This window comes from Embiotoca jacksoni, unplaced genomic scaffold (assembly GCF_022577435.1).
Source record: "Embiotoca jacksoni isolate LCO1_2020_lvr unplaced genomic scaffold, fEmbJac1.0.p SCAF_32, whole genome shotgun sequence".
Classification (NCBI taxonomy): Eukaryota; Metazoa; Chordata; class Actinopteri; family Embiotocidae; genus Embiotoca; species Embiotoca jacksoni.
In genome coordinates this window covers 2357723-2384028 of record NW_027185384.1, presented here as the reverse complement: position 1 = coordinate 2384028, position 26306 = coordinate 2357723, and the positions used below count along the sequence as shown (strand labels likewise).

Here is a 26306-nt window from a genome sequence, read left to right as displayed (position 1 = left end):
TAATTACTTAAATGGTGTAATATAAAAGGACATAGCTAACAGCAATAGAAAACAAAAACTAATACAAAACGTACATGTTTGTCATCATATGAAAATTACAAATAAATTCACATAATCTAGAACAGGGATAAAAAAAAAAATTCTATTTCAAACCCACCTAAGGTACTTTCATGTAATTAAAGCTATTACTCAATAACAGCAAACACCAATCCCTCAATTTATGTAAAAAAAAAAAAAAGGTCCCCAGGATTTTCTTAATTTAGGAAGTTATTTATAGTTTCCCTATTTTTCCTTCCACTTTAGGAAAATAAAAGATGTCAAAGTCAGAGACCGAGGCCAGACGTACAGTCTAACACAACACATATTTGTACTTTGGCACTGCTGAGTAAAGATTGCACCAAAGTGTGAGAGTTACATAATCGCTCTAAATAATTTCAAGCATTTTGTTCCCAAAAGAATATCTCACATGGCTGCAAGGGTGTCTGCGATACATGTGGTGGGATGTGGACATAAAATGTATGAAATTGGACATGTTGTTTTAGTTGTTGTGCTCTTTCTTGTACAATTGAAAGGATTCCCCTCCACACACACACACACACACACACACACACACACACACACACACACACACACTCACACTCACACTCACACACACACACTCTCTCACACACACACATACATCCAGGCACTCACTCTCCTCAAAAGGATCACCTCCAGGTGACTGACTGTTTGTGACAGTTTGTGTGACGGTAAGATGGAAAATCCTCTTAGCCTGCTGTCGGAGGCTCTAGTAAGTTCCCTACTTACAACTCACACACATCTCTAACACATGTTGGCAGGAACCCCGCACTCACAAAACGCACACAACAAATCAGGAAGCTGACCTTTAGCAAGAAGGAAGTATTATTAAAACAGATTGATTTAAATATGAAAGGAAGCCTCTTTGAGTGTGGACCTTAGCTGCTGCAGTGCCTTAAAATCATGTAATATATGGCATTAAAGGGTTCGAGTCACATGCAAAAGAACTGGAAGACCCCACTCTTAATTTCACATGTGCATGTCCTCAGGTGGTGCTTCCTCATTCAATTACATTTAGCATAATGAACGTCATGTGCGCAGCGTGGACAGTCATTGACAGGCTGAGACAAATCAGAGTCATAAGATTTAACACACGAGTAACTATTCTCAACAGAAGAGTGCTGCACGTGTGTGTGTGTGTGTGTGTGTGTGTGTGTGTGTGTGTGTGTGTGTGTGTGTGTGTGTGTGTGTGTGTGTGTGTGTGTGTGTGCGTGCGAGTGGCCACTGAGGACATCATCTCTCAAATGATCCGAATTAATTTCACATCCGACAACTTTAAATGGAGCACAGGCCCTTTTTTTTTTTTTTTTTTTTTTAAACAACTACAGCTGAAGAGTTAATTAAATGTTACTTCTCTTCCATCCTTTAATGGCTTTATATAACAAATGTTATATTCTGTACGATACTTAATTACAAATTCCCTTTCATCAACTCCACTCTACCTCTTTTCTGCTCTGTGCGATTCTGTGCTAGGTTATGTTTACAATAATACAACATATATATATGCCATATCATATTAATTATATATAGGTCGTATTATCAACTATTAATCCTAAGGGGTAGACGAAAGGCTGTGTTTGTGAATGAAGGTGTAGACAACAGGGTGTGGTTGTGAATGAAGGTGTAGAAGAAAGGTTGTGAATGAAGGTGTAGACAACAGGGTGTGGTTGTGAATGAAGGTGTAGACAACAGGGTGTGGTTGTGAATGTGTGAATGAGAGTGAAAGTACTGTGCCAAACCAAAAGGTCACAGGGGGAGGTCTGCAACCTGTGGGGTCACATACTGTTGTTCTTTGAGGCATAAACAGGAACAGACGGCTGTCTGGAGGACTCCAGGGTGTGAAGGAAGACAACCACCACCTCCACCAACCAACAAAGGATACATCAATGCACATGACTTTTTGGTGTCTGGACTATAAGAAGACTGGGTCAGGGAAAGTCAGGAGGTCAGACTTCGTGAACTGACACATACTCTGTTGCGGTCAGGGAAACATAGTCTGGACCCAGAGCTCTGTAAACTGATTATTCTGTTGCTGTTAAATAAATATCTTGAAGCCTGACATATTCTCCTATTGCCTCATTAAAGAACACGCAGGACTGGGGGCTGACACATATTGGCTTTGTACTAGCAGGAGCCCAAGTCCAACAGCTCACATCTTAAGAAAAATAAAAAAATTATAAAATATTTTCTTTTCCCTTTCCTACACAGTCTGTCTGTCCACACTCGTATTGTAGTGCAGACGTTGAATGAATACTCATGTGTTCACATGCTTGACCAATAAACTCATGATTCTGATAGAACACAGAGTCGTAGCCATGAAAGTAGACAAATGTTTCAAGGATGGATTTTGCTGCAAGTAAGCTGTATACTCTACAATGCGGATGCTTCACACACATCTATAACTAGACCGCACGGATCTATACAGTCACCACAGTTTCAAGGAGGCTGCCCAGGATTAGTGTCACCTATTCAATATCTGACCAAATACAGTAACAATCTCCCTATTCCGGTCCTCAAATAAGGCATCCCGGTCTCTTGATGAGGTCACAGTGACCTTCAACCTTTGACCAACAACACCTAATAAGTTCATCTTTGGGACGAAGCGAACATTTATACCAAGTTTGAAGATAATTCCCTCAAAACGTTTTGGAGACATCACGTTGGCGACAATGGGACGAACAACCCCAAAACATAAAAGTATAAAAAGCTCCCAAAAAGCCAGAACCCTAACATGAAAGCAAAAATCAACCATACAACTTGCCTGTCAGTAAATGCGAGCCTAAATGAGTGAAAAGACTAAATGAAAGAAATATTTTAGACTGCTCATGTTGCTGTGGGTGAGGTGCAACAGTCTTTACCAAGAATTAAACCTTTCTAATAGATGTTTTTACAGAGCAGAGCTTCTATTGTGAAGGGTTGCTGTTTGTTAAAGTGTCCTGGTTAGTCATGACTGTCTGGACAGTTGGCCTTTTCTTTTCTGTTTTTAAATGTAAGCATAAAAACACAAGTGTAAATATGAATGATGGCTGGATTCACTTCAGTTGTTTCAGTTTCAGGTCTTTGATGCTATCAGTGACCCCTTTACTTTTCTTTCCACAAAAATCTGCTGTGAAAGGCAAACCGTGATAAAGAATAATAATGTCCGACTAAATATGATAAAGTCTAATCTACAGTAAGTGTTCAAGATAATCTGTTGACTTCTACCTCTTATTAAAATGTTGTAACGTGAGAAGCCCTTCAAACCAGAAGTCGTGTAGGATTGTTGTCTTTGCTCCTAACTGTGAGGCACTGCCATCTAGTGAGTGTAACATTTTGTTGCATCAGACATGTTAGAATTTCCTATGAATCCCCATAGGGTAGTAAATTCTTCAGTTTTAATCATCACAATGACTAGACAGCTGCTGTGTCATATAACTCAGGACTTCCCACTGATTCACAGTCTGCTTATCTCTCTGCACTGTTTTGACAGGCTCCACCAACCTTTCTGTCTTTATGCCAAATTGGAAGAAATATACTGGATGATTCCCTCTCCTTGTGAGCCAGCTGTTTTACATCTGGGCACTGAAACGAGAACCAAAAAGATTTATTGTGTGTATTTAGATGAGTAATCTGAACTATTGGTTGACTTTCAGTTGCTGCTGAGGACAAACAAAATTCGGGTAGTTTGGTAGAGTACAGAGGATCAACTGGAGGAGTGACGTGGAGCACTGCTGGACACCTCTCTTTGAGGGTGTACATGTATTTGCTCCTTCTTGTAAGAATAAATGTCCGGTATGTTTGATTTTGAACCAAGCCTCTGAGTAATTTTTCTAACAATATGTTTGTGATCTTTTATAATTAACTGCAGCTCCTTTTAGGTTAGGTTAGGTTAGGTTAGGTAGTTACTTTATTAAGCCCCGAGGGGAAGTTTTTTTTTCAGCTACAGCAGCATACAGAAGCAACAAGATAATAATAGAACAATAGAAAGCAATAAAATAGCAGTACAATTATAAAATATAAATATAAAATATAAAATGCACAGTGTATACAGTAGAGTATATATCTATATATATTATATCCAATTTAATTGGACATGTTCCTATTTCCTCCTGTCTGTAACGTGGGAATCCTTTACAGTTTTAAATGTCACATTGTCTTGTACAACTAAAGATAAATATGTGGCCATTTTAAGGTCAAACGGGTCACATTTTGATCCAGTGATTTTTACAGTGCAGACTCCGTAAAACGCAACTCATCTTTTTTTTAACCACAGGAAATCATAAGACTCGAAACTCAACTGAGGCAACATTACAAAGTACCAACTCACAAAGGAAAGGATTTACATTGTCTTTTGTCTGAGTCTGAGATTTGTTTTTATTATTTACTTTACATTTTATTTGACTCATAATTTAAAGTTGTCTCATAAAACTTTAAATTGCACAAAATTTGGATCCAAGAAGATGTTAACTTTGAAGTAGGGAATATAAACCAGCCCTTGTTTAATTGATTAGATTGTGCCTCAGGAGGAGGGATGTCATAGCTGTTACATAATAATATAAGAACAAAGTATATCATTTTTCTCTGCTTATTCTCTTGAATGGGGAATTTTTGAGTAAAAGTCATGACTCCATCTGCCATGTGAATAAAGTGGAAATCCCAACATTTTAAACAGCTCTGAGCGAGCTCACTGAAAATAGGCGTGTGCGTGTGCATGTGCGTCAGATGAAAAGGCAGTATGAATACTGTCCATGAATCTTGCTCTCTCTTTTGTTGTGAGTAGGCGAGGACATACAGCAAATATGTTGCTTCACGCTTTCCTTTTGTCTCCACATGTTGATCCAACAGTTGAAACTGTAGCGTATAATGACAAGATCACAAATAAAGAAGTGGAAACATGTATTTCCTGTAAAATCATCCCACTCTTCATCGTATCGGTCGGCTTGGTTCCAAGTAAAATGTTTGTCATCTGGACAGAGGTTTTTTTTTTTTTTTTAATTTTATTTTTATCAGGTATCAAAATAGATGCAGCAGAACCACAGACATCTTTTTTCATTATTATTGTTATTATTATTATTATTATTATTATTATTATTATTATTATTATTATTATTATTATTATTATTAAGGAGCAGCCTACAGAATATGCTTAAATCTCTCTAAATCTATCCCTCCATCAAAAATATCAGGCCCTAAAATGACAGTTTGTATTTTTATAGTGTAGATCACAACTTTTACATTATAATGTCTCATAAATCTACTGTTGGTAACAATAAAGTCAGTGTGTTTTACCAACAGGTGGCAGTCTACCAAGAATACTATGCTTCTATATGCACTTGTAAATCTATATCTGCTCTGGACAATGCTGACAAAAACTAACTTCTGACCCACCATTACCCTTTATTTTATGCATGATATGCTTGGAAATAGGCTTTGGGAAATAACGTGTACACTGAGTATAATTGATACATTATGTAGGCAATATTACTTTTAGTTGCCTTCAAGCAGTTTATTATCTGGTCAGATTCATCTCGGACTCGTGAACTGTGTGTACAGATATTAAAACAACGCCACTTATTGAAATGCTGTTTAAATCTGAAACGTGTCATCGAAAATAAAATGCCAGGTGTCTGGAAACCCCAGAAGTCTCCTGCCGTCATCTCTTTTCAAGATACCGGAAACTGCCTGCCTCTGCTGACTTTACGTCACCAGTTCAGGATCATATGGCAGCATCGCCGGGCACAGCGGAGCAGACAAAAGCAGACAGCATCTTCACGGTTCCAGCTCCGGTGGGATGAGGAGTTTATCTGCGCCCAAAGAAACAGAAAGGGGTCTGTGATTACTGATCGATAAATATACCTGAGGTTGTCTTTTCTTTGAGGCTGCCGGGTTTGTTGCTTCAGCGCACGGCTACGAGAAGGAAAGAAAGAAAAAGGAAGCAAAGACGCTGCAGACCAGTTCAGCCTCTGGTATGTTATTGTGCCACCGAAACTCTTCTTCTAGTTTTTTTTTTTTTTTTTTTATCGCCTGTTGATAAAAGACTGAAAAGCAGGGCTTATTCTCACTGTGTAGTGTTGCGTGTTTCCTTATGTCAGCCATGTGCTCTTGTCGCCGTTGCCTTCACGGTCGTCTCTTAAACGCTCACGTTTCGTGTAGTCAGTCTACCCTACGTAATTAAAAAACGATGCAAAATTAGCACGTCGGTATATGTCAGTAGCGTTCATCAGTAACACCGGCGGTGGTTCAACTTTACAGCCCCAGTCGGTCCGTTTCTGATTGTTCTTCCTAGTAAATGGGGTATTTCCAGTAATCTGTAAACGCACCCCTATTTCTTCCTGTTGCTGACTCGAGCTTCCTTTTCGATCATCTTTCTTAAAAAACAAGCCCTTTCACAACATTGTGTGCTGCAATAATTAATTTTGAGGTATAAATGTTATAGACAAAAATATTGGCCAAAACAAGTTTTAAAATTGTGAATATCTATCTTTTTTATTTATCTATCTATCTATCTAATAAACATAAATTCTCCATCTTGAATTGGAAACTAACTGATTATTAATTTCTTGCAGGTACGTGTCCTTTTAACCAGCAGCCATGGTGGCAGCACTCCTGAAGCTCTATTTAATTGGAACGGCGCTCACTGTCCTGGCACTGCTTTACGGAATAGCGGACTCCTTTGGTGGCCTCATGTACGTCCAGGACCGTCACTACGTACTGGAGTTGGACCAACAGACACAGAGGCAGCTCTCCCCAAGCAACCACCGGAGAGGACTGTCTGTGACTAAAAACATTGGCTCCTAAGGGAATCGTAGGGATCAACCTGTTGGACACGTTGTGCACTTTAAAGACGGTTTCTTGATATGGACGCATGATCCTGCAGGATGTTTCTGTTTCTTGTGTTTCGTTCCATCTGATGTCGAAAGTTGTAGCAGCCAATCTCTGTCAAAGCAACAACGGATGTATTAACACTACTGAACACTAAATTTCACTGGAAATAGAAAGGATTCTCTTTTGGGGTTTTTTTGTAAATAAAATGAGCTAAACCATGCAGCAGTGAGTAGATGCTTATTGCAGCCTCTCCTGAGGAACATGAGTCATATGCTCAAAGGAAAGATGATTATTTTTTCAGGTCAGGCTGACCAAGTTTCAAATCTGCTGAATACACAATAAATAATTACAGAAACGGACTGAAGCACACATTCAAATAACTTAAAAAAAAAAAAAAAAAAAAAAAAAACTGCTGGAGCAGAACACTCACTGGATTGGTTTGACCTCAAGTGCTCGGTTTCATCATTAAACCCTGAATGCCAGGTTGTTCTTTTGATCCCACCCAAACGAATGTTATTAACTTTATTGCTAGGTTGAATATTGCACAACACGGTGCCATTTCCTGTCTCGTTCTCCTATCTCACTTTATACTTTTACAACAAAATATAAAAATAGTATGTTTATTTCATGATAAACATGATTGTAACGATAACCCGGAATTCAGAAATGATGTTTTACCTCATTAGGACTGGGCTTCGACTGTCTCATGAGGATTACTGGTCCAAATGATGTCAGTGTTTTACCAGAATGTCTAATGCGTTTACCAGAATGTATACATACACACATAAATATCCATCTTGCATAAAGGAGTGTGTAAAAAAATTAAAGGGGCAGCCGATAAAACACCAGTAATAACATGCAATATCATGTTTTGATGAGATTAACATTCCTTTAAAACATGTCCAAATAAGCTGTTACACACTCAGACTGGGCTGCAAAAACTAGAAAAATAGAAATCCTTGAAACAAACATTTATAGCCCACAGCAAAGAGTCTGTTTCGAGTTGCCTAAATCGATTTAACCAGAATTAGGACCCAGTACAAACAAAACCACAATGTCTCAGCGCACAAAATCAAGACATCCTGACTATGTCAGAGTTCTGCAGAAGATAAAGGAAAAACAGACACAGAAAAAAAAAAAAACCTTCTGAGTAGTTGAGCAACAGTAGCCCTCTAGGTACAGACAGTTTCATTATGATTAGCATGAAAGCATTCACTTAAAAAGATGAAGCCACATGGGAATTTGGCTCTATCTGGTTGCATTTGCAACTTGTTTAATCTGATTGTTTTGTTTTTTATGTCACAGATCGTATCACAGATATTTTCTCACGAGCTCCAGGAGATAATAACAGAAATAGAAGGCGATATCAGAGTGCTTTCATCAGAAGGTGTTCAGTGGAACAGGCCCTTACAGATCTCACAGTGAGTCAGTGATGGATTCAGAAACCTCTTGAAAGGCTGTAAAATCACCAACGCAGTCATCATGTTGCAACGAGGTGGATGTTGGGCTACTAATTTTGGAAACAATAATTTTTGGTGGCACAGGTTTGTAACATTCAACATAATCTGAACCTGCAACCGACTTAATTTACCACAACATCATGGGAAGTTTCAAAGGGCAATATGTCGAGCTCTGGGTTTACAACTTGAGGAGCTCTTGTGCTCTCAAATGGAAAAAAACGATCACTGGAGCTTCGACAGTTTCACTCCACAGTAGGATTAGTAGGTGTATTACTCTGTCCTCAGTTCTCAGTCCTTCCTCTGCCCTGAGGGCGAGGTGTACAACTTTTCCTCAAAGTGTGTTCCTGATCAGGGTTTAAACAGATGGCTACAGTGTGACTCATCACTAGTCATCAGAGGAGTCACTACAAAGCCCTTATGTTGATGATAATTTTTTCAAGTTCTTCAGTAAAAGTAAAAATACATCACACAGTCGTTCAATTATTAAATTAAAAGTGCAGATTTGATCTCTCTGGCTAGAATATTATTGTATTGCATGTTACTGTTGTAGCTGCTGCAGGTGAAGCTAGTTTTATATCCAGAGACAGCAGATAAATGTGAGGGGTGGTCAAATGAGTAGAGGAAAGAAGAAAAAACAAAGCTCTGACCTGCAAATCTGTTCTTAGTTTTTGGTCTTTTTCTCTTATCTTTGATTTTAGATGAGATATTGGATCATTTGAACCTTTATTGAAATGAAACCATGTAAAAAGGTTAGAGGAAAAACAAATCCCTATTTAGTGGAGCTGTTAAACTCAGAGACATCTGAAATGTGTCCCCAATTACACACAGATTTTTAAGATGTCAGAAGCCAAAATGTTGGAAATCACTAGTTTAATGTTAGACAGTGTTTTAAAAGCCTGTTTTATCTATTGTTTCAATATATTTCAATATTGTACAATATTTCCCTCTGAAATGTAGTGGAGTGGAAGTTTAACTTAGCATCAAATGGTAAGACTCGATAAGAAACAAGTACTTCAGAATTGTTCTAAAGTACAGTACTGGAGTAAATGTACTTGGTTATTTCCACCACCCATGTTTTGACATGATGTCCCTCCTCATAATGATTAATTTTCCACTTGATCTGATTTGGCCGTGTCTCACTTTACGTGGTTTCCCATAAACACACATAAACCCATAATTGGCAATAATTACTCACTGTAACTCTTATTGGCGCGGATTTATAATTACAGCTATCGCATCAACGGGTGAAACATAAATCTGAGGTGAGGCTTTCCTGCTGATTTGTCGTCATCCTCCTGCTCTATAAAACATTTTAATGAGCTCCTATCTCTTGCACTATCTTGTATGTTATCACCCGCACACATCCGAAGAACAGTCAAGGCACAACGGAAGGAAAGCTCATTAAAATCCACGCCACGTCAATGCATAAACTCGACATTAAGTTTAATTATTTTTCATGGAAGAAAACTTGTCGTAGCTGGATATCAACACGCGGAAAAGCAGCTTCATACCGCTCATATTGCTGTTGACAAGTGGCTGAAAACACTCGCTTGTGCAGGTCTTCACCTGCAGCAGCTCCTTCGTGTGAATAATCGCCGCAGTTTCGCGTGCGTAAAAGTGCCAACCCTCCTGAGGCACATTTGGCACCATAGTTCACCTTCGCAGCTGCAAACCTGAGGTGAACACAGGTCGACCTCTTGCGTTGAGTTGTCCGTACTACTACTACTACTCCGAATACTGCATTCACGCCTACTCATACTTTCAACGCTCACCAGAACTTCTACATTTTTTCTCAGTCGTTCGCAATCCCACTATTTTAACGTCACACGAACGCCTCAAACAATCATTCTGTCGCAATTAGTAGCACGTTTTCCTTTCTGTGTTTGTTGCAAGTGGCCCTAAGATGTATGTCCATCGACATGCTCTTGAAATGTAAATCCTCCCTGCAGCTAGGTCACCTGGATGCGGGCAGAAGCACCTGCTGACGGTGGAAGCGCCACTTAACGCAGCACTTTTTATGTTAATGACCCGTCCAAGCACGTCCCACCCCCGCCTGCTTTTACAGTGCAACACCATGCATCGAAGCAGTACTGACAGACATCCAGGTCACTCGTACTCCTGCTAGTTTTTTCATCGGGGTCACTGTCGCTATGACCTGGACACTTGTGGTCCTCGGTGGGGTGTGCGTCCTTCTTCTGGGTGCTGAGGGCAGAAGCCGCGGGAGGGGGACGGTGACTTTCCGCCGGAGTCAGCAGGATGAGAGCCAGGAGCGAGAGCGCGCACGCCCCAGGAGGGATACCAGCGGCTCCTCGGGCATCTCCAGCCCTTCTCACGGTCCCCCCTTCACGCCATGTCGGCTGCCCCTCACCCCGGCCCAGCACGAGGTGCTGGATGACAACACACACGAGGTGAGGTGGATTCGAGTTATGGGACATTGTTCTGAAGCTGGAAAAGGTTTGGTGAATATGAAGGTCCATCGAACGATTAATCTGATCTTTTATGAAACGTGAAAAAAAAAACAATTTCCCAACAAACTTCACGTGTCTGAGGATAGAAATTTATATTTTTCTTAAGTTGATAGTTGAGTTTTTGCTTTTTTTTTTTTTTTCAGGTTTTTCAAGATTCCTTAAGCATGTTTTAGGAGAAATAGTCTCTAATGGTGACACCAAAACGGACATTTCGAGTGATGATCTAGTTATCACTGAATATATTTTCTCATATCATGTTTATCAGACCATAACACCCATTTAGTAAACATTGTTATTTGACCATGGCAGGAAGTGGAGATTGCATGAATAAGTTTGGTTTAGTTAGTTAGTTTTTTTTGTTATTCTAGACGTACTATGGTCACATGTGTGAGCCCTTCTCCTCTCGCTTCCTCCTAGACAGGGTTTAATGGCGATGATGGCTCCTATGTGATCCTCACATGGGTGGGCGATGGTACAGGAGTGAGTATCTCTAGTCCTCCCTCTAGGCACAGTCATGAAAATATTCAGACTCTGTACTACAGTACTATGCCGTTTCATAACTTCCAGCTCAAACTGAAATGATAACTCAAATGCTACGTTTCCAAGGTGATCCTGGTGCTGTCAACAATCAGCGCTCCTCTCAAATCTTTCCTAGAAGGAGGCTCCTCGCGACTTTACCGAAGGTGAGTTAGCGTCAGATCAGCACATCCATCCCACTCTGTCCTCTCAGAACGTAACTATCCTCCCTCTGTTATTAGTACGGATTATGGCAAGTCCTTCCACGACATCTCCCACCGCATCAACCACACTTTCATCAGGGAGGAGTTTGGAGTCAGCGTTGGACCAGGGAGCTCTGTAAGTTATCAGCTACTATCAGGGCTCTTGGTGCCCCGTATTTCAGTTATTCAGAGTTTCAGTTGGTGAAGTGTGTTGCACATTTGGTTGAGGAGTGCGTGATGTTGCCTCACAAAAAGTGTGAAGATATCTCCCATCTTAATATGGCTTCCAATGAACTCGAGCCACATCTAAGCTTTCAAACCACCATTGTCCTCACAATGTTGTGGTTGTTCAAAAATACTTTCAAAGAAATGTGTCGACATGTTGACACTTCAACACCAAAACCAGCAGAATATAAAAGTCCAGCAAGAGTTAAGCAGCACTGGAATATCAAGGTCTTCAGTGTTTTATATTTAAGATGATAAATTCAGCATAGAATGAAAAGAGTGGCAGATAAGTTTTCCTCTTTGTCTCATATCATTAGCTTTTTCTTCATAATTTATTCTCGCTCAGGGAGTTTTTAGGTGCAAACATTATAAATAAGACTCGTAATAGAAAAAAATGTAAGACATTTTCTATGATATGCATCAAATTTTAACCCAACATTTCTGCAGCAATCTTCGAAAAGATTTTAGTAAAGCTAAAATCTGCAGCAGGAAAGAATTAGATTTTGGTATTCGTGTGCTGTTTATGTACTTGAATTCAACATCCTGTCATCAGCCGTAACAACTTTCCATCTCATGTCTGTTTTCATTTCACTTTGACCGACAGGTGATACTGACAGCAGACACAGCGGTGGTCGACCATCCAGGTGGGATTATCTTCACCTCCACGGATGCCGGTGCGACCTTCCAGTTTACCCAGCTGCCCTTTCACCTGGCTCAGCCAATCACGTACCACTTTCTCAACCCCGACTACCTCGTGGCCGTCAGCATTGACGTGAGTCTGCTAATTTAAAAAAATTTCCCCTCGGGGATTAATAAAGTAACTACCTAACCTAGCCTAACCTAATTATCGTCTCCTACGTTTCTCGTTGATTTCGTGGTCTGCTTTGCTTGATACTCTTTGTTGACCCACAGTCCTGCATGTGCGCACACATCCAGAACACACCTTAAACTAAAGATAAACATTCCTGTTTTCTGATTCTCAGGGCGGTCTCTGGCTCTCTCTGGACTTTGGTGCCAAGTGGACAAAAGTTTATGATGGCGTGTATTCTTTCTCATGGTAAGGATAAACAGGAAATGGAGTTGCTCACCATATGGCACAAATGTAACAGTATTGGAAAACACATCACGGCACTCAAATACACAGTATGATATGCAGTATATTCCATTGTTGAGAAAAGAAAGCAATCTTTGAAAACAGTTCATATTAATTCTGTTGTAACATTTTTTTGGTGCTTATGAAATGTTTGTAACTTCCTCTTTCCATTAGGGGGGCCGGCATCAATTTGTTCTTCAGTTGCAGTCGAGTAGACACAGGTAAAAAAAACAACAACTCTAAAATACTCAATTTAAAAGTAACAAAAAGTTTTTACAGTGTTACCCAGACACCATTAAAATACATTAAAAAGGTCTAAATATAATCTATACATGTGGTTATATTTTGTCAGTTGCTGTGATCCAGACGTCTCACACTGTTTGCTTTTTAAATATCAGAGACAATTTGTAATTCTGAAATATATTAGATTGAAATGTTGTTCAATTGTCTGGTTGAATGTTTTTACTTCGTGTGAAGCAGCGTCCACTTTGTGATGCGAGTTACATTTCAGTAAAAAAGTAGCTTCAAAGTCTAATCTTTCATCTTTATGGTTTGGCTAGAATTTAGTTTAGAGCTTTATTGTCTGATAAGTGGAAATTCTTTTTATGACAAAGTGGCTATAAAAACTACAAAACTCTATGAAACAACAGAAGAAATTGAGACACTGAACACACAATGTGAATTAAGTCATAAACAATACAAATGTACAAGTAAGAATATTGTCATAAAACCTGTAACTATGACCAGATTAGAGGATTTTATCGTCTCTAAACTACTTTTGGTAGCAGATTTACTAAAATGGGTTGTTTCCACTGCCCATGTTCACAATGTTATCCAGTTCATTTCTATATTGCTCATTTCCATACCAACACATAGGTCAGAAGGCCAAGACAGAGACAGCTCTGTGTAAAATCTCCATGAGCTTTGCCTTAGTTTGCACAGCAAAGCTTGATTTCTCAAAAGCAATCTCAGAATAAGCACCAAGATTTCCAATAGTAGCACTTTGTCAGACAGAATATTGAAGGAAGTCAAGGTTTCTGCTCGATACATATAGATGAGCAAAATGTATTGTCCAATAGTGAATTAAGATATGATCAAGAAAAGTTCAGATTTCTATCAAGGCGATTTTTCTCACCAATCATAGTTGAGACAGACGAGAGAGGAGATCTAGTGCTGAAGAGGACGAAGGATCTGGGGAAGACCTTCACCACCATCCATGAGGACATCTACAGCTTTGGCTACATCGGAGCTTTTCTCTTCTTCTCTGTGATGGAAGATCCGGTACGATGCTCTTCACACACACACACACACACACACACACACACACACACACACACACACACACACACACACACACACACACACACACACACACACACACACACACACAGCAGCAGCAGCAGCATAGAAATGTCTTAATATCTGCTTCTTTAGATCATATTTAATAATCACAGCCTACATCCCCTTCTGCTCATTCATGAATAAGTATGATATCTATGTAGTGAGACACTGTTTTGCTCCCAGAGATCCCCTCGGGTCATGTACTTCTCATCAGACCAAGGAGAGACCTTCAGTCGAGCTCTGCTTCCCTCGGCATCCACTGAGCAGGTGAGGACATTTTTTTTGGCTCGTTTGTGTTGGTTACTATAGCAACAATAAGCCTTTAAATTGCAGTAAATCTAATATTAAAGTCTGTTACACCCGAGAATGGGGCTGAGTATTAAACTGGTGGTTTAAAATGTGTCGGTAGCAGCAGGCCATCAATATATAATTTGTTTACTGATCACTTAGATGCACACTTACAAAACCAAACTTTTTGTTCAGTTGTTTGGGTTTTGACAGTATTTAAATATGTTTGGCTTCTTTTGGATCCAGACTAAGTGACACACTTACAGGTCAATCCAAGAGCCTTTACATGATTTTTATCCACGCACGTTTCCTCTGCGTTTAATACTGTTAACATCTTGTTTAAACATCCTCTCAGACTGCAGCCTGGATATGTCCAAGTAAATGTAACTGACCTCAGAGAGTCAAGGTCAATTATTTTATGTCTGACAGTCTTGTTATTAACACAGGTGGTCCATATAGGGTTGCATTGTATTAATGATTCTATTTTCTCAGTATCAAAAAATTGTATATCCAAATGACACGGCCTCAGTGGCACACATTACCAATACAGAGTCACTGACTGTGCTACAGAACTCACAAAGTGCTTTAATGAATGACATTTGCCTTGAAGGCAACAAAAAACACTCATCAAGCACCCGATTAAAGTTGATTACAGTCAATGGGCAGGAAGTAGAGCACGTTAGTTACCTCAAACACCTAGAGACCATTTTACACCATCATTCTCCTCCTCGGATCAAGTGGGCTGCATTATTTAAAAAAAGCACCAAAAAACAAAATTCTGGATTTTAACGGGAGCATTTTGAGTTGCAACCCCAATTGAATGTATTTTTCTTTTCTAGGTAGGTAGGTAGGTAGGTATTTACTTTATTAATCCCTGAGGGTAAATTTTTTTCTATGATATCTCATTTGTTTCTACTTGGTGGATGTTTTTTTTTTCTTACTTATTTTCGTGGCAACTGCTTCCATCACATGCAAAATCAAAAGACTAGTTCTTCCTTTGATAAAGCTGAATCGGGTAATGCGGTAGGAAACTTGCAGATTCCCACAGTTAGTGCCTCAGTTACTTAGAAACACATGTTTTCAGTGATTACGACATCACAGATGTTAGTGCATTTGAACTAAAAACATCAGTGGCAACATTTCCTTTTTCAACAGCGACTGACCACCAACCTTTTCTGGTGAAACACCCACCCACACATCTTGTTGACAGCACAAACACACACTCTCTCTCACGACGATTAGACAGGGCTTCTTGCAAAGATTAAATTACTCATCAAAATATTATTTTTTTAAAACTGCAATTCCATATTTTCTCACCCACATGTGCTCTCTCCCTCCCTCCCTCCATGTGTGTGTGTGTGTGTGTGTGTGTTTGTGTTTGCAGTTTTACTCCATTCTGGACGGGGATGAGGATATGCTCTTCATGCACGTGGATAACCCGGGAGGTATCAGACAAACACAACACAACACACACACACACACGCACACACACAGGCACAGTTAATCTTTTTGTCCATATTATCCACACCTACAAAAACTCAACAACACACCTGACACACATTCGCAAATACACAACATGACAGAATTTATACTGCCCGCAGCCTCTTTTTGTTGTAATGGAAAATTTGGACGTTATAGGCCCGACCGGTTCCACAAGTTCTCGGCGCTGCTGACAAATCACTTCATCATACTTAGTGTGTATTTATGCATTTAGTTCCAGGTTTGTTCTTGACTTCTCTTTCTCTCCCATGCTCTCGTTCATTCCCCCTCTATCTCCGTTTTCTCTCATATTATTATTATTATTATTATTATTATTATTATTATTATCATCATATATGTTATTTTTCCTCTGGCAGCTGCTCCACTTAGCACTGTATGAGTTGGATGATGGGACTTTTGTGCTGCAGAGATAAATAGGGGAGATATGGGGTAAAAGGGCTTTATCTTTTGTTGGCTGGCTGAAGGGAGGGAGATTTAGGTTACACTGCAAAAGCTGACAAACATATATTGGGATCAGGGTGTAACATAAGTACAAGTACACACACACACACACACACACACACACACACACACACACACACACACACACACACACACACACACACACACACTCAAACCCTCAACGACGTCCAATCCCTCCCTCAACTGGGCTTCATGCTTCTTGTACTCCACTGCTCACTCTTTCCATTCCTTTACTTCATGCAGATCACAATATGAAAAATACAATTTAAAAAGATGTTTTCCTTTCTCTCCCTTCATGCCTGTAGCTAACACGTGCGTGAGCTTCACACAGATAAAATATGAACGGTTTGTGCTGCTGTGGCATCTCCTGTTCCCACGTGCTGAGAACAGGAGATCCTAAATTTCCAACAATGCAACCGGTTTATGTCTTTCAGTAAACTAATTGCTTCAAACTGAACACCTCCAGTTTTAAAGGACCTCTGTCAAACATTCTGTTGTGTACTCCGCTGAGACAAGCCAGATTATATCAAAAACAAAATGTAACCCCATTAGAGGCCATTAAAGGAGTTATAAAGTATCTTGCTGTTGTGAGAGGCTGAAATGCTCCTTTGTTTCTTCCTCCTTCATCCCAGACACCTTCTTTGGCACCATGTACACCTCAGACGACCGCGGGATCTTGTTCTCCAAATCCCTGGAGCGCCACTTGTTTGATGGGCAGAGGAAGAGCGACTTCACCAACATTACTTCACTGAGAGGAGTCTACCTCACTAATAAACTGGATGTTGGTACGCTGCTCCATATGTGTTGTTCAGCTTTTTATCCATCTGTAGTCATACATCCACTCTGCAGACCTGGAAGTTTTTGGTTAAATCTTAAAGGATTTTTGTGGTTCATTATAAATTGGGTTTTATTTTTGTAAAGCGTGACTCCACACAATGTAGTAATACCTACTTCAGAATGGGAGTTGTAAAGACTGTTGTTTTCTTCTCATTTTCATTTGAATATCTTCAAAGGTCTTAAAATCTTAAAATATGTACATAAAAATATGTATTTTCATCTTGATATAAAACGGAATTGTAACCCGAACCCTTTGTTTTGTTGCAGATGGGCGTATCAGATCTGTCATTTCCTTTAACAGAGGAGGTTCGTGGAGACAACTTAACAAACCTGAAAATGTGGATTGTGGAGACCAAGTCAAAAGCGTATGTTACATACAGAATTTAAATTTTTTTTTATTTTTTTTTATCACTTTTAGTCCTTTGAGTCAATTTTTACATATACTGTATGTGTTTTTTTCTCCACCAGTGCAACCTGCATATTCACGGAGAACACAGCCGCATTAACAAAGTAGTACCCATGGTGGCTCTGTCTGAGCCCACTGCTATTGGTCTGGTTATTGCCCACGGTAATTAAACAGCAATTTACCCATATTAATTTTCAATACAAGAATAAATAATGTTAAAGTTTATCTATACTATACACACCTCTGTTATTAAGTTACCTAAATCTAGTGTCATGATAAATAAAGATGTATTTTCTCTCCACCAGGTGCTGTTGGTGATTCTCTGTCGTCATCGCAGCACCCAGATGTGTTTGTCTCCTCAAACGGGGGTTATAACTGGAGGGGCACACTGAGGGGTCCTCACCACTACAGTATACTCAACTCTGGGGGTCTCATTGTTGCTGTGGAGGCCCGGCGGGAAGGACAAGTCAAAACTATCAAGTATTGGAGACATCTCTTTTACCTTATGCACAATTAAACATTGGAATATTTGGCAGTGAAAAGTGATATCAATATAACATGTTTGCTCCTGTTTCTCGTGAACAGGTTCTCCACAGACGAGGGCCAGTGCTGGAAGTCGTATAACTTCACCGAGCAGCCCTTCTTCTTCGCGGGCCTGTCGTCTGAGCCCGGCACTAAGGCCATGAACGTCAGCGTGTGGGGCTTCCGGCCCGAGGAGGACGGTCAGCCCATGTGGGTGGCCGTCACCATCGATTTCCAGAGCCTCATTACCAGAGAGTGTAAGCCCAGATACTATAATGACTGCCTTCCACATTAAATGTACTGTATACTCCTCCCCAGACTGCATGTTGCCCCCTGGTGGTAGGTACGTCTAGGTTTCTCCAGTGAGTGGGAGCATGACATCAGTTTCCTGTTGCAGAAACTCTTGAAACTCCAGACATGAGACTTTCCATAACCTGAGAACATGTGACACTGTGTTCTTATTTTTTATTTATTATTATTTTTTTTTTTTAATTTCTCTTACATTTTTCAACCCATCAGGTTTTGAGAACAAGACAGCTGACTAAACACAGTTCCACTGTGTCAAATCACTCTCCATTTTGCTGTTTCCTCTTCTGTTTGTATTTCGGTTCTTGATTTCTCTCTGATCTTCTTTCGTTTTTAAAAGAGGCCCTGAAATGTTTTTCTTACTATGTGATCCTACATGAAGACACACTATTAATTTAAAGGTTGAAGCAGTTTTTCTTCTTCTCTTAAATCTTTTTTAGTGGTTTAAAGGGGTTGTGAAATACTTTTTAAAGCCAAGTTATCCAGAACTTTAATATTTTCTCTGTGCTGTTTTGCTTTGTTGTATGGGAGTTACTGTTCTGTGTTTGCAGCAGTAATCTGCTGTGTGGTGACAACACATTTACTTGGTCAATTCAATTGACAACACCGCTATCATTGCCGGAAACTGCTTAAATAAAAATTCGATTTAATTTTGTGAAATTAAACTTCTTTATTCTTAATTAAACCATTTTCTTTCATTTAACCTGCCACGTTTGAAATTATTTTCGGTGGCAGTTACATAGTGATTCGTTGTCATTGAATTCATCAGGTCATGACCAGGACTACAAAGAGTGGTTGGCTCATTCTATAGAAGAGGACTCGGAGAGAAACGGCTGCGTCCTGGGTGTCAAGGAGACTTACAGGAGGTTAAAGAAGCAGTCTGTGTGCAGAAATGGCCGAGGCTTCGTGGTGAGCAAGAAGCAAAGCCCCTGCTTGTGCACCAGAGAAGATTACTTATGGTAATGGCACTGTAAAGATACTCAGAAAGCTTAAATTCAGAACGAAGCATCGCTGCAAAGAGAAAATGTTCATGTTCTGGTCTTGTTTTAAAACTACTCTCTTTCCTTGACAACAGTGACTACGGTTACTATCGTCATGTGAACACCTCAGAGTGCGTGAGGCAACCCAGTGCTTCCAATAAAACCTTGGAGGCCTGTCTGAACGGAGAGGAGGACGAGCTTCTGACAGCAGGGTAATGATCACTCCCTTTTTTTTTTAAACTAAAGAAGACACCTCCGCACGTTCGCACACGCCTGACTGTACTCTTGGCATGTTTGAAGGTACCGCAGGGTCCCGAGTGACAGGTGTGAGGGGGGATTCAGTCCTCTGCTCGCAGTGCAGACAGTCAGTCCCTGTGGTGTCAAACCAAACCCTTCCCCGCCTGCCAATTCCACATCTTCAGTCACATACTTCGACACGCCGGTCAGTGGGTTTGCCGTTCTACTCCGTGCTTGCTCTTCAGTTCTTCATGTTCGGTTTCTTGGAATAACACATCTGTTGCATGTATTTTCCAGCGAGAAAGGCTGGTGTTGACCCTGGTGTGCGCGGGAGCGGGACTCATCGTCCTGGTAGCTGTCATCTCTGCAGTCCTCGCTGCCAGGAGAGTGGTTTATAGAGACAGGTGAGTTAGACACACACCTCTGCTGCACGTACACCTTCGTGAACCCGGGAGGTGCTGACTATCGTGGCTTCCCGTTGCCCTCTGCAGGGCACCGGTGTATCGTTTCTCCAACCTGCGGATCCAGGATGATGATAACTGCATCACAGTCGATCATGAAAGTGGCACCAGCAGCAATGGCACGGCTTGCCAGCAGGAGTCAGACGATGTAAGACTTATTTAAAAAGATCTTATAAAGTCTTCTCTGGTGTGATTTTCTCACATTTATTAAAGTTTTTGTGTTCTCATTTTGCCAGGATCTTATTGAATGACACGACACATTTTTATGAATATGATGGATATTCATGATGGAGACCGGCTGCTGAAAAAGACTGCCAGCTACAATTTGTTGGACTTGTCCTTGATGTTCTTTTTTTTTTTTTTTTTTAATGGGAGCACCCCTCGTGCCAGGTTTTGTGGTTTTGAATGACAAGTATGAAATTGTTAAATGTCTTAATTTATTGAGCTCACTTCATTTTATTGTTTTACTTTGCTTTCTGTTTGTTTTGTACAGTATTTTATTTGTTTGATTTTACTTTGTTTTGCACCACCTTCTGTTAGATGTGAAAAGAAACCCAAAACAATCCTGAAAATGTGCATTTGGGACAAAACTAAATTATTAATTTTATTGTGTGTCCATTCTGCTGAGTATGTTACAGTTAAAACGTGCCAAGATTTTAAACCTGTCCACCAGGTGGCACTGGTGCCGCTGCAACGTATCTGTTCTGCTTCATGAGTAGAGAAGAAGAAAGGACGGGAAGTTGGTCTGACATGAACAAAGATTTTGCATGACAGATATCTCACTCGTTAAAAAAAAAAACTTTCACAACGATTCAGTACACAAGTACCCCTGATAGAAAATTGGGATTTACTCATCACAAACACATTTTTTTAATTTTTTTTTTATAGTGCCTGATTGTAAAGAAATAAAATAACAAATATTCCTGGAAGAAATACTTTATCCTCAGATGTAATTTATATTGAGGCTGATTTACGTTAGTCTAACGTAGAAACAGGTTTTTAACAATGTTGACATCATTTCAAAGGCATAAGTGAGGGATGTATTTTATGCACACAGTTTTACCGAATCTCCTTTCTTGGTCAGAATAATTATGAATTAATTAAGGTTTGACAAGCATCAATAATGTCCATGCTGAGGAAGTTGTTTACTTTACTAACTAAATGCAATATAAAATTGTCCCGATTTATTTATTGATTTTATCATTGTGTTTTAATTTGATATTAACACAAAATGGGTTATTACTTTTTAACTTTATTCCTTACTTTATTAATACCCTACTCCTTATAGATGCTATATTTTATGTTAAGATTATATATTTTTTTAATCACTTTTATATAATTTAAAGTAAAATATTGTTTAACTTTTTTTTTTTAAGCTTTATCTATTGGACTCGGCATAAAAAAAAAAAAATATATATATATATCTAAAAAGGAAAAATTAACCAACGTCAAAGTCTTTGATTTTTACGACAGAGTGACTCCTCTCACCGTGGTCCTTTATCCATATCTGAGCTGTCACGACAAGAAGAGTCACCGTCGGTCAACGGAGAGTATCGCGAGCAGCTCTGCAGGTAAAAGCGCGGTCACGGTGGACCTTCAACAGGTAAGCGGTGCGCGTACATTCGTCCAAGGGTCAACTTCAACTCGTCCCCGGTCCGCCGAGCTTCCTTGCCGCGGTTGTTTTTTTTTTTTTCGGTGCCAGATACCAGAAACGAGGCGGGAGAGAAGGAAGTCCGCCAAGCGCACGTCGGTTAGCGTCGGTTTAAAAAAAAAAAAAAAATGCTGCTGCGGTCGGTTGACGCCAGTCAGCGCGTCCAAAAAAATGCGGATTGATAATTGTGTTCAGCGTCAGAAAAGTCAACCAGCTGAGTGCTCAGCCTCGTAAGACGGAGCTCATTCAGAAAAGACTAAAGTCATTTACGGCAAAACAATAACAACAAAACAACAAACTTTCTGCATAAATTCGACTCCTAGCAACCGACTACATTTAACGCCGTCTCTACTTTCACACGGATCATAAATATACACCGAAATAAAATAAAATAAAATAAATAAATACGGAAGTGAAACTGACTCAATGGGTTGCTACAGGTTGTCAAGAAAAGGTGTCTGGAGACTCGCGAAGATGGTCCGGGCCGGCGGTAAGTCAGCTGTTTTCTTCATGCGATATTATAAAATACATCACACATAGTCAGCTATAATATATATATATATAATATATATAATATATATTCCACGTGTCTTCCCGTCTCAGGTGTTTTGAAGCTCGCAGCTGTCGTCTTCGCCTTCCTCCTGGCTGTCTTTCTGACTTTTCAACTGCTGGAGATCAACACGGACTTTAAATTTAGCAGTGTAATATGTGAGTAACTTTTCCTTTTTGTTGTTGTTGTTGTTGTTGTTGTAAGACACAAATCATCCTGAGGTATTAGTCTGAACAGCAAAGCAAAGCACAACAAGGGAGAGAATCAACCGCACAGAAAACCTTTGACAACTACTTGTTCAGTTGTTGTGTGGTATTACATTATGTTAAGTCTTTCCTTTTTTTTCTCTGTAGATTTTGAAAACAAATATGCAAATCACGCTTTGCTTAAGGAAGTGATGACATTCAGTTGATCCCTGGGAATTTCCCCCAATAGATATGTATATATTTATTTGTTTTTGTTTTTGCTTTACAGCGAGATCTATGCCGGGGATCGAAGCCTGTAAGTATCCCCAAACTATCATTGCATGTCTTTTGATTTGTTCCTCAGTTACTAATGTGTTTTGTTGTACGTCCCCTTCTTCTTTTTTTTGGTATTATTTCTTTAATAAATCTCTTTATACCAGTCAACACGATAACGGCAAAGATGAGCTTGCAGTAGCAGATCCTGTCGTTTGCATGTAGATACTGGAAATTTCTAATTGCGTTAAGCTCGGGCCCCTTTTTTTTTTTTTTCCAAGCATTTCGAGTGTAACTACATTCCTCGAGTTCAAAGTTTGAATCGCTGCTTTTTCTTCTGTGTCAGCACCTGTTTTGTGAAGAGGCTTTATGCCCCCGTCACCCGATATGGCGCTGCCTCTTTACTCGGTGTGTAAAAGGAGGTTTGTGTTTTGCAGCAACAAAGCCGGTCAGGCACAAGTGCGGTCTGTCCAAAGAGTGTCCGAGCGGACACTTCGCCTTTAAGATGGCGAGTGGCGCGGCCAGCGTGGTGGGGCCCAAAATCTGCCTGGAGGACAAGCTGTAAGTGGACCCCGTCACAATTCATTTTCACCACAACCCGATTGCGAGTGTTTAAGCGGGGAATTATTGCTTTCCTCTGTTTTCTCTCGTTGCAAATTCAACACGCGGTTGCGGTGTCTCGACATCTTTCCCGCGTCGCAGATGTGTTTGTTAATGATAGATAAGGGCGGTTGTTAACCCGTGAAAGTGTCCTGTCCACGTCACCGTCTCCCTGTTGTTGGTTGCAGGCTGATGAGCGGCGTGAAGAACAACGTGGGGAGAGGGCTCAACCTCGCCCTGGTTAATGGTAGCGTTATCTTGTTTCCGCACCTCCAAGTCAAATAGAAATGAACCGGCGTCCGTGTCTGTTCCTGAATATCATTTTGTAAATAACTAGAAGCCACGACCCAAGTTTGTAATGCAGAAAAACTGTAAATGCTGCCGCCGACGGACCTTCAGATTCACTTTGAGCCCCTCCTCCCCCTCACAGGGAGAACGGGGGAACTTACGAAGACAGACTTTTATGACATGTGGGCAGGAGGTGAGTGTTTTCAGAATTATATCAGTGTTCAGGTTTGTGGAAGACTCGTTCGCTCCTACCCGGTGTGAATTTTACATTTTTAAACTGACAACATGCTGTTTAAAAAAAATGTTTTGAACTACTATTCGGGTATTGTCGTACGTCTGTAAAATCGTCCAAAAAAAAATTTGGAAAATCTGGAGCAGATAAATAAAACAAAAACCTCAAAGCTTGAAGACAAAACTTCCTCCAGGAGTCTGCCGGGGAACAAATACGACCTTCACAGCTGAGAAAAGGCATTCAGTCGATTCGATGTTCTTCACAACCGTTCGGCTTTGGGGTAGTAGTGCCCAAAATACCGCTCGGTGCCGCATCTTAATCTTATAATGTCAGGGGAAAAAAACCCTGCGCTTTGTTTTGGACATTCAAAAAAACCCACAAGGACATTGTGTAAACGACGTGTAACTCTGCACAGATGTGGCTCCCTTCATTAAATTCCTGAAGGAAATTGAAGACGGGACAATCGTAATGATGGCCTCGTACGACGATCCCGCAACAAAGTAAGAGCTTTTTCCGCAATATCTCTCACAATTTAGATCCGCGTGATCAATTTAAATGATCTGTAATACCGACTGCGTTGCTGCAGGGGTGGATATTAAATCACGGATCTCTGCTTTGTTCTACAGACTCAACGACGAAGCCAGGAAGTTAATCGCCGATCTTGGCAGCACAGCAGTCGGTAATTTGGGCTTCCGGGACAACTGGATCTTTGTAGGAGGGAAAGGCATCAAGACCAAGAGTCCATTTGAGCAGGTAAGACGACTTTGTTGGTACACCCGCTTCCTTTTTAACAGCAGCGTCCTTCTAAATACTCAAACTTAAGGGGAGCGACACAGGAGCCTCGTCAAGACGACGTTTCTAACTGTCGGTCGTGATATACATGTTCAGCTGCATTTTAGTTTGCTATTCGTGATTAAATACGTCTTATAAATAAATACGACTGACTCTTTTTTTTTTTTTTTTAATTTTGTATTTATTTATTTATTTTTTTTTGCTTTGGTCCGGAAAAAGTAAAACCCCGCTGGGAGCGTGACCTCTGCCCCGGTTTCTTGTTTAACACACTGTGAGCTTTTGTGCTTTTGTCTCGGCAGCATATAAAGAACAGCGCGGACACCAACAAATTCGAGGGCTGGCCTGAGGTGTTGGAGATGGAGGGCTGCATACCGCGGAGGGAGGACTGACCCGAGCTCGCGTCGGAGCGGCCGTTTCTTATCTCGCCCGTCCACCTCGCCCGCCTCGGCATTTTTTTGTTCTCGTGAGACTTTGTGCACTCCTCCGGGCCGAGGAAGGTCGTTTTACACGTTTCACTCCGCCGGTTGTTCTTTTTTTTTCTTTTTCTTTTCTTTTTTTAATTATTTGCTTACCAGAACAACCGTTACCAGGAAAGAGGTGCTGCCGTCATACTTCAGTCGGAGCAGGAAAGTGAAGCTCGGACCTTCGTGCTCTTCTCCCTGTGTTTGGGTACTTTTACATAGATGCTTGTATTAGCGGCCAGTAAGTAGAGTGCACTGATTTAAAGGGTCTTTTTTTTTGTGGCTTACTATCCCACTTTCTATCTTTAAGGCCCCGAGTTGTGACAGAGAGTTGCACTGTTGTTGATGGAAATGGACGTCATAGCCCAGGTTTATTTAAAAAAATAAAATAAAAAAAAAAAAACATTGGGGGGGAGGGAGCTACATTCTCCATTACCTGTAACCTGCCTTAATTATCCTACTCATATTTTCTATCAACAAGCCTTCAAGAGACCATTTGTTTCTTTCAAAGTTGTTGATTTGTGGGGATTAACAGGATGGGAAGGTGCTTCCTCTCATTGTAACCAAATGTACCAAATTCACTGTGAAATTTGTAAATATCCGTTTGGAGGAGGGTTGACATTGGAAAGATCCTAATTTAATGAACGTTGTAATAATAATATAATTTCCTAAAATAAATGATTTTGTCAGCCTTGTGTGTTTGTGTGGATTAAAGGTGTTTTCTTACGCCTAGCTGTGATAGGTAGTGATTTCATTGTGCTTACGGTTTGTGTTTTTTTTCCCCCGTCCTTACACAAGACCTCGTTCTCTAAGCAGATAGCTGCAGATTAATTTCAGTATCAACCGAGGTTTTAATTATTACTGAGTGAGTGAAGCCTGTTAGCGTCTTCATCTGGTTGACTGAAAGGAAATGACAAACGCGCACAGTATTTACAGTTGCTATGATTACCCTGTGTACGCATTAACTACGGTATATTGCATTAAAGAAGCAGTTTAATGAGGCTAAAAACAAAACTTAACTGGTAATAAGGCCATTATCGTTGCAAAATGTGAAGACGGACGGTGAAAAACGATGAACGTGTGCAAC

General features: G+C 40.3%; 2 protein-coding genes and 1 long non-coding RNA gene across 5 annotated transcripts; all 3 read left to right on the top strand.

Annotated features, from left to right (window-relative positions):
* The first annotated feature begins 5767 nt into the window (after positions 1 to 5767).
* On the top strand, positions 5768 to 7305 carry LOC138207548 (uncharacterized). The gene is made up of 2 exons (XR_011179030.1): positions 5768 to 6023; positions 6624 to 7305. It is a non-coding gene; the product is annotated as an uncharacterized lncRNA (long non-coding RNA).
* A 3187-nt stretch (positions 7306 to 10492) lies between these two features.
* Positions 10493 to 20794, top strand: LOC138207604 (sortilin). The gene is made up of 21 exons (XM_069164955.1): positions 10493 to 10750; positions 11228 to 11290; positions 11417 to 11493; positions 11569 to 11665; positions 12359 to 12526; positions 12738 to 12811; positions 13022 to 13068; positions 13992 to 14128; positions 14372 to 14455; positions 15861 to 15921; positions 17071 to 17223; positions 17543 to 17640; positions 17744 to 17843; positions 17987 to 18161; positions 18267 to 18460; positions 19279 to 19468; positions 19585 to 19701; positions 19790 to 19931; positions 20024 to 20130; positions 20218 to 20335; positions 20424 to 20794. The coding sequence occupies exons 1-21, from the start codon at positions 10493 to 10495 to the stop codon at positions 20436 to 20438; spliced, it is 2475 nt and encodes an 824-aa protein (XP_069021056.1). The 3' UTR covers positions 20439 to 20794.
* An 893-nt stretch (positions 20795 to 21687) lies between these two features.
* Positions 21688 to 25914, top strand: fam3c (FAM3 metabolism regulating signaling molecule C). Of its 3 annotated transcripts, none has more exons than XM_069164906.1 (10): positions 21688 to 21790; positions 22279 to 22328; positions 22442 to 22546; positions 22863 to 22889; positions 23284 to 23407; positions 23635 to 23693; positions 23877 to 23927; positions 24382 to 24466; positions 24593 to 24719; positions 25058 to 25914. In XM_069164906.1, exons 2-10 carry the CDS (start codon positions 22313 to 22315, stop codon positions 25145 to 25147), a joined length of 684 nt encoding a protein of 227 aa, XP_069021007.1. In that variant the 5' UTR covers positions 21688 to 21790; positions 22279 to 22312; the 3' UTR covers positions 25148 to 25914. The 3 variants fall into 3 exon arrangements, with proteins under 3 accessions (XP_069021007.1, XP_069021008.1, XP_069021005.1); XM_069164907.1 differs by having other exon boundaries at positions 21740 to 21758; XM_069164904.1 differs by lacking the exon at positions 21688 to 21790 and having other exon boundaries at positions 21827 to 22328.
* Positions 25915 to 26306: the final 392 nt, after the last annotated feature.